An 8294-nucleotide genomic window follows, 5' to 3' on the forward strand; every position below is an offset into this window, starting at 1 on the left:
AATGTAGTATTCAATTTTGAAACATCCAATTTTCATTAGTATGTTTTTACAAGTTTACTGGTTTTAATTGTCTTGTATTTTAATGTTGTAATATTTGTTTTCATTATTGATATGGTTTTAGACGGTACTTAGATGTAGGTTCTGAAAACTAGTACAAATGTATATTATCAAAATTATCATTTGGAACTGCAAAAAATTAAATATTTGTTTGTTGTGCAATTAGCAAACAATAAATCACATATTATTTCAATTTACAAAGACAGAAATTTGTTCTATGAAAAAAATCCTTTTCAGTTTTAACACCAACTCCTATCAAAAACTCTAGTGTGTGTACACATGGTCCAAAATATTTCAAACTAAAAACATTATTTCATATTACAAATACATACACACTATAAAAAATACAAATAAACAGTTTGCTCATACTAATATTTGTTGATCAATTAAACATGTACCATATACAGGAACTTTAACAAGAGATCTTATTTTATTCTCACAGAATTCAGAAATATTACAAATAGGAACTTTTAAAGTTCATTTTTTAAAGATTTGGTAACAAGCATTAAGATAAACAACATAATTCCATAAACAAACACAAACACAAAAAGTTTACAGTTTAAGTTATATCCTTTATAATATCATCAATGAAATATGTCATCAGGATTTGTTTTCTTCTTATGACCAGACATTAATATCCACATTGTGCATGTGTAAAATTAAAGAAAATATGGTAATTTCTACAATAATATGTTGAAGTTTTATGGCAAGATATGTTAAATTTATTTAGTTGCATCCATTAAACATTGAATTCCAGTGGCGGATCCAGGGGGGGGGGTTCCGGGGGTGCGCACCCCCCCTTTATTTTTGCCGATCAATGCATTTGTATCGGGACATATGTTTTGCACCCCCCCTGCACCCCCCCCCCCCCCCCCCCCCCCTTTGCCCTGGGTTAGCACCCCCCCTTTCGAAAATTCCTGCATCCGCCCCTGAATTCCATGATTCCACATCAAGTAAAATATGGATATTGCTATTCAAAAAATTAAAAACAAAATTTAAACCAATTCATAAATTGTACAGTTTACTGTGTCCTTTATTGTTTTATTTTTTTTAAAACACACAATTTTTTTGGTGCAAAATTTCAATTTCAACTATTTAAACATGTGGATCATTTAAACAATGGTAAATACAGCAGAATCACATTTAAAGTTTAATATCTTCTCCATATTCACTTCCTCCTTGCTTTGATCCCTGGCTACTTGTCCTTGACCTAAAGACAGCCTTGACCTCTGACTGATCAGATGATGTGTTTTGTTGCATACTGCTGACATTGGATTGTCTCCCAAAGGATTCTGCTGTAAATCCACCATTAATAAATCCATCTTTTGAGTCTTCTAGAAAGAGAAAAAAAAGTATGCTATCAAATCAACAGAAAATACTAAATGGAGAACTCTATTATGTGTATATTTACAAAATTAGCTGTTATGTGTATATGATTACCTATTTTAACCTTCATGTTTACATTTTTTTAATCCACTTAATATACCTTGAGGTTACCTGCTTCAAAGAAAGATAACTTATGTCATAATAATGATGGTGGAAAGTAGAATGAAACTAAATTCAACACTTATAGAAGACAGCTTTAACTAAACTAAGAAAGTTCAAGCAATGGCCTTTCATAATATTTGACTTGTTTCCACAAAATTTGCAATTTCAGCTCTGGCACTCTTTACTTGAATTTTCAGTAGTTATTGTACTCTTCATCAATCGCAAATTTCCACTCTTTAAAACAGAAATTTCTTTACATCCTTGCAGATTTTGAGGAATTTTGTTGAAAATATCAAATACAAGACAAAATAATTAGAATATTTTATGCAAGTTATTATTGTTTTTAGAGAAATTTGATTGCAAACCATGGTGACACATTGTCTGTGTTTTCATTGAAAAAAGAATCATTAAAATGAATGTAACTTATATAGAATAAAAAAGCTATAGGGCATAATAGAACTAATAAGACACATGTAGATTTTGACTAATCTGAATATCTGGTGTCCAGGAAGAATATAACAACTTGACCAAACTATTCAGCTCTGATGAGCAGAAAAGATAAACAAACCATGAAAATCTTGTTCTCAACATAAACAAACCATGAAAATCTTGTTCTAAACATAAACAAACCATTTAACAATCTTATTTTACCTGAATCTTTCCCTTTATCCCTCAATGGAATTTTCTCATCGCTAATTAACATGATTAACTTATATTGAAACAAAAACAGACAAACACAAATTTCACTATTTCCCCATTGTGTAAACGCAACTTTAATCACATGCACTTGGTTATGGTAAAAAAAAAAAGGGTTTTCCATAAAGAACATTAAACATTCAATAATGTTTTGTGTATTGATATAAAAGTAAGGAGATTTTAGTTTGTTTCTATATTTCTCTTTTAGTACATTAATTCACATGCATAATGTTATCAACAATTTAAAGATATAATTCTAAAGAGAATTCTATTAAAATAGACTAATGCATGACCACATGGAATCTTGTATAAAAGTAAACAGCCAAAATAATATGAATTTGAACCATCAGTATTTTACAAATTGTCTATTAAAAACAAAATAATCATTATGAGATATGCTTTGAATTCATGTCCATCAAGTGTTTGAATATTACAGAAATTCACATTATATAAATGTTTTGATGCTTTTAGTTAAATGTATCGTGTATGCTGTTGAATATTACTAAAACGACAAACTAATTATTCAAAGTGGAAGTAGCTAGGTCACTTTTCATTTCTGCTGACTTTTTTAGTCTAGTATAACTCCAATCTTTAAGTAACAGAATATGCTGCAGAATGACCAATTTGGCCTGGCAAAGGATCACAAATTGTTTCCCTGACTTTTGACGGTATCCAGCAGAATAAATATCTGCTGTAAGTACATTTTCCAGTTTTCTAAATTTTAATATGTTGCCACACACATTTCCAACTTTCTATATAATTTCAGTATAGTAATAAGTATTGATTTCATATAAAATTTATGAAGTTTTAGGTTTTACTGACATGTTTTCACAGGCAACACATATTGTTTTAAATTTTTCAATGTCCATTTTATCCTTCAAATTACATTCAAAATGTTCTACATTACATAAATTACATAAACCAAATGATGATTTTTTTTCATGATTTGATAGAATGATCATGACCTTTAGTTTACATTTGTAGGCTAACATAAATTTTGAGCATCTACATCAAAGTGCATAGTTTTATAGACAAAAAAAGATAACAGGCATTTGCAAATAACTACAAACTATTTTCAAGGGAGTTAATCTATGTTAATTATTTCTATACAACAGTTAGTATATCAGTTAGGATGTTTGCATGCAAAATAAAAAGGTTAAAATGTTAGTTGAGGTATTTGAATCTGTTTTACAACTATTTGTCACTTAATCCTTAATTAAGACACAAATTAGGATAAAACAAAATTGAATTCAATCTTCAAATTGTTGAGACATTTTAAATACAACTATTTTTAATGTCTCTAACAGATTTAAATTAGTCTGCTTATCTCCCCTTAAAAGTTTCTTTTATTCTAACATTTGAAGAATATTGAATCATTTAAAAATTTAGTAAAATTTGAGAATCGATTTTTACAGTTTCAATCAACAATTATTATCTATAAACAATGCAGAAACAAATTATAAGGGGAGATATAATTTCATTTGGTATCAGTATTAAAAAGTGTAAAACAATATCAATGCATAAAAATAATGTTAACATTAGAATCTTGCACTATACTTTACCTCATTAATTATTTATTCTGCAAGGAAAATTATCACACTGGATATACGTATATATTTACAAACATTAAAATGTTACAAAATCATTTTTCTGATTCATGCATTAAATATCAGCGACTGGGTGATGATGGATGGCTGTTTAATGTCCAGTGCTTAGCCAACAATCTATCCTTCTTTTTCTAATGTAAATACCATATTCATAGATGGGGCAAATGATAAGCAAATCAAAATGAACAAAACAATTGTATAAATATAAGGATGAAGAACTATTTTTAAAATCATTTGATAATGTTTGATGTTATGTTATATTTTTTGATCCATTTCCAACTGAAAGTTGAAACTTATTATATAATGTAATGAAAATAAATAACACTGAATTAAAAACAAAAGACTTTTGTTCATTATACAAAAAATTTGTAAGGGTTCCGTGGAACCAAGTGTCTCACCTACTTTTGCAGTTAATTGCAGGCTCAACAAAATTAAGGAAAAAGATCAATAAAAATATTCCTCTCGATACTATCTTTTGACTGTAAGAAACTTCTGTCCAAGTTTGGTAAAAATCCAGGATAGTTTTTGAATCTTATAACTGTTTTAAAAACTTTAACTGCAGACTGTATGTAATGTAAGCTGGAAGACAAACTAAGTCTGTTCATACGTAAAATACGGATAAACATCACAAAATTTTAACCAAATTTCCTTCTAGATACTAGCTTTTGCTCATAAACAAGATTCTGTCCAGTGATATTGTTTGCCTTAAATTAATGGAGAATAAAGGCTTTTTCTCCTGGAGAAGAATCCCAATTTTTTTTCCCACAACAGTGCAGTCTCAGTAGTAATTTTGCATGAAAACAACTAAAAAACACTAGTTTATACATTTTTCATGTCTATAAACATTACTATAGGTGCAGATTTGAGGGTCTATTTATGTATCATCACTGACAAAAAGGAGTCTTATTTCAGAGCAGGGTTAGACTCTTGAAAGGGGGTCTGTAAATTGAAGTTTCAGTCAAATTCATGGTTTAATCTAAATTTCCCAATTTGATGAAAATTATGCATATTTTCCCAATAAAAAAGGGTAGAGGTAGTTTTGAAAAAAGCCAACAATATCACTGCTGTTCAAGTTTGGTACAAATCCCAGATTATAGAATAAGAAAGAAATTAAAATTTCAAAAACATTAACCACAGAGTGATTGTAATGTTTCCCAGCAGAAAAATTAAGTCCATTTATAAGAAAAATACAAAAAATATGTAATTTTATTTTTACAAAATTTACTTCTTGATATTATCTTATGATAAAAAACAAGCATCTGTTCAAGTTTGGTAGAAATCCAGGATAGTTTAAGAAAGTTAGTAAAATTTCAAAAACTTTAACCACAGAGTGAATATTTGTGGACGAATATGACGATGGAATATGGGATCGCTATGTCTTGCTTTTTCGACTAAAGTCGAAGGCTAAAAAAAAATGTGATATTAATCAAAGTCTTGTTGATAACTTGCAACCATTTATAATTGTCTTTTAAAAAGCCAACCCAGCTAATATTTTCCATAAAAGCAGCTGTTTAATTCTGTTATCTTTACCAAAAAGCAACAGACAACACATAAATAAACAAAAAATCTATTTTTAGTACTAATTAGAAAAAAAAATATTCAAAATTATACCTTGTCCCCAACTGTAATTCAAATTACTGAATGCTACAAATACAAAACAATACATTTTCTATCTTATATAATAACATACATGTGTATTACAAATTATATATAGTCTACTAATGTGTATCATTTGTCTAAGAAATCCAGTGAAGCACTCAGAAAAATGAACCAGCACCATACAACAGTGCATGTTCTAATTCATTATAACATATATTTTATATTGCAATTATATCATAACTTTCAGGTCAGAACTTGGGGAGGATGAAGTACATTTTAGCTGCCTTTCTCCAAAAAAATTGTTAAAATCAAAATAGATGAACCATCCTATTACCCCTTGTCTAACACAGTCCCTCCTTTTTCTTCAACTTTATTTTTTTAACTGGTCAATTTTTATTTTAAACAGCTGTGACTATAAATGCTTTACCTATTAGTCACAGCTAGCAGCTAAAACAACTTCAATTTGCTTGGAAAGGGTACCATTTTCAAAAGAGATTTTTTAGTCTACTTTTGAAGTATAAATTTATATATAGAAAACAAAGAGTTTATCACTTATAATTGGTATATACATAATTTCTAAAATAAATACATATATACATGTACATGTACATTTACATTACACATAAAGCAGAATAAAGCATATAATTATCATCTCTGAAGGAGTAGTCTGTAGAATAAATAGTACAATATACCTACAAATACCAGTATATGGGAACAAAAAAGTTGAAACAAAATTTAAATTGATAAATAACTTGCCTTAGTATATGGAAATAAATGATACAATTTATGTTGAATAGGCATCTGCAGAAATACATTTAAATACTATTGCAGGGAAAACAGGTTGTATTGAAATTTATTATAAAAAATAATTTGATATGTAATTGTTGAAGGACAGGGGACATGTTGATTAAGGAAATTCAAATAAAAATAAAGTCTTTACATTAATGCGGAACCCATTCTCTTCTTGTCAGTTCAACATGCTTACTGCTATGCCCCTAATATTTTATTTGGCCAGACATCAGACTGAATTCCTCTTTTGTAAAATGAGGACAGAAAAAAATCAAATCTAAAATCTTGTTTCTCTCACTCTGTCTGAAAAATATCACTCCATATATTATGAATTTTCCTAAGATCTAACTAGACAGTTTTATATAATAATATACATACTCTTTGGTTTTTCGTTTTGCTGTTTTGGTAATATATCAGCTTGTTTGGCAGCTAAGAAGAATGCAAGGATGGCCAGAATGAAGGCATCAAAGATCAAAACAATGCTGAGGATAAAAGCCCATCTAATCTCACACCATCCTAGCTGGTACTTTCCTGCCTGTTGGCCACATACAGCTTGAACTTTGACATCATCCCATCCACTTGGGTATACAATACATGCAATGCCCATACAGATACCTGTTAACATAAATATTCAATCACTGTAACATACACATCAGAAGATCCCCTTTTTCACACATCATATTGAAAAATTATATAAGTTAAAGTATTAAAATTTGACCAGTCATAAATGTATAGTTCCATCATTGGAGTTTTTGTCCCTAATTTAAGCTAATAAATCTTAATTTTGATGTAAGTTTCTTTATAGAATGAGATGCATTACCAATGATTTGTATAGTAAGGCCATATTGTTCTGAAATTCATTTTCACCAGAGATCTGACAAAGTGTTAACCTTTTAATTACACAAATACAATTTTGTTATGTACATATACATTTTGTACCCAGGAGCAGATATCTGTTCCCAGTCAGATATACCTGGCATGATGTACCTAAAAGTAAGGTTATATGATTTATATGCTTTATATTATTTATATTATTTATTTATTCATAGGTTTTCAAATACAGATCAATACATTATTTTTTTCCAGATGCACATGTTTGTCTGCAATTAAATATGTTGGTGTAAAGAATGGCCAATTTAGCCTTAAGTTAATGATTGACCTTAAAGTAATCAAGTGCATCTTTTAAAAGAAATTACATGATTTCAATTCTATAGCTAATACCATCCAACCATATTACCTGCCAACAACTGAAGCCAGCCACAAACTTTCAGTACTGTTGAAGCTCTCAGGAAGAAGAATAACAGAAGACAGATGATGGCAATGACAAACAAGAGAGCAGAGATTCCAACAAGCATACTGGCTGCTCTAAATGAATCGTTTAAAATGGTTGTGAAGTCCAAAAAATCTCCATCACACGATAGTTCTCCGCCTGTCAAAATGGTACACACTTCATATAGTCCAAAATATCCAGCATTCAGTGACTTCTCCGTGTATCCAAGCCATTGGGGTTGGATGAAAGCAACAATGTTCAGAATGGCAAAGCAAATAGTGAAAATGGCCCATACCACAGTGATTGCCCTGGAATTCCTAACATACTGTATGTGGTAGATACGGGTCAACTCGTTTTCCTCACCCATGGTTCTGAGGGTTTCTCGCACGTAATCTGCGAAATTTTATAGTTGAGCTGTCAAGATAAAGTCATTTGGGTGAGGTCCTGTCTTGCTATCTTTGTTATTGTAAACTTTTCTACCTTCATACAGGTGAGCTTTTACCTGTTCAGGTGTAAAAACTTGTCAAACGAGTTCTATATTTACATTGTATTTAGAGTTATCTCCACTTTATAGGTATAAATTTCTTGACATTATTGTATATTGTATCTGCTGCTTGAAAAAAAAACTTAGCGTAATTTACATTGTAAACCGTTTGAAACACTGGATGTTTTTATTGAAATTCACAGTGCCTGCGACAAAAAAGAGACGACCATTTAATTTTGTAAAAAGGGGGATGACAATGTATATCAGACATATCTAGGCCTGAAAGACATATTAGATTATAATG

At 29.8% G+C, this 8294-nt stretch overlaps 1 protein-coding gene across 2 annotated transcripts; it reads right to left on the reverse strand.

Annotated features, from left to right (window-relative positions):
* Positions 1-1093: 1093 nt before the first annotated feature.
* Positions 1094-8013, reverse strand: LOC143082883 (LHFPL tetraspan subfamily member 5 protein-like). Of its 2 annotated transcripts, XM_076258855.1 has the most exons (4): positions 7474-8013; positions 6615-6851; positions 5460-5492; positions 1094-1391 (listed from the first exon to the last, which is right to left on the reverse strand). In XM_076258855.1, the coding sequence occupies exons 1-4, from the start codon at positions 7871-7873 to the stop codon at positions 1201-1203; spliced, it is 861 nt and encodes a 286-aa protein (XP_076114970.1). In that variant the 5' UTR covers positions 7874-8013; the 3' UTR covers positions 1094-1200. The 2 variants fall into 2 exon arrangements, with proteins under 2 accessions (XP_076114970.1, XP_076114979.1); XM_076258864.1 differs by lacking the exon at positions 5460-5492 and having other exon boundaries at positions 7474-8012.
* Positions 8014-8294: the final 281 nt, after the last annotated feature.

The sequence above is a fragment of the Mytilus galloprovincialis genome, chromosome 1 (assembly GCF_965363235.1).
Source record: "Mytilus galloprovincialis chromosome 1, xbMytGall1.hap1.1, whole genome shotgun sequence".
Lineage (NCBI taxonomy): Eukaryota > Metazoa > Mollusca > Bivalvia > Mytilida > Mytilidae > Mytilus > Mytilus galloprovincialis.

Bases quoted from the DNA above. Each gene is read 5' to 3' on its own strand.
- LOC143082883 (XM_076258855.1), bottom strand. From the start codon at position 7,873: ATGGGTGAGGAAAACGAGTTGACCCGTATCTACCACATACAGTATGTT. The intron at 5,493-6,614 runs GTATGTATATTA...TTGTATTTGTAG, and splicing joins GCAAAACGAAAAACCAAAGA to CATTCAGTAATTTGAATTAC. The intron at 1,392-5,459 runs GTATAATTTTGA...TTCTCTTTCTAG, and splicing joins GAATTACAGTTGGGGACAAG to AAGACTCAAAAGATGGATTT.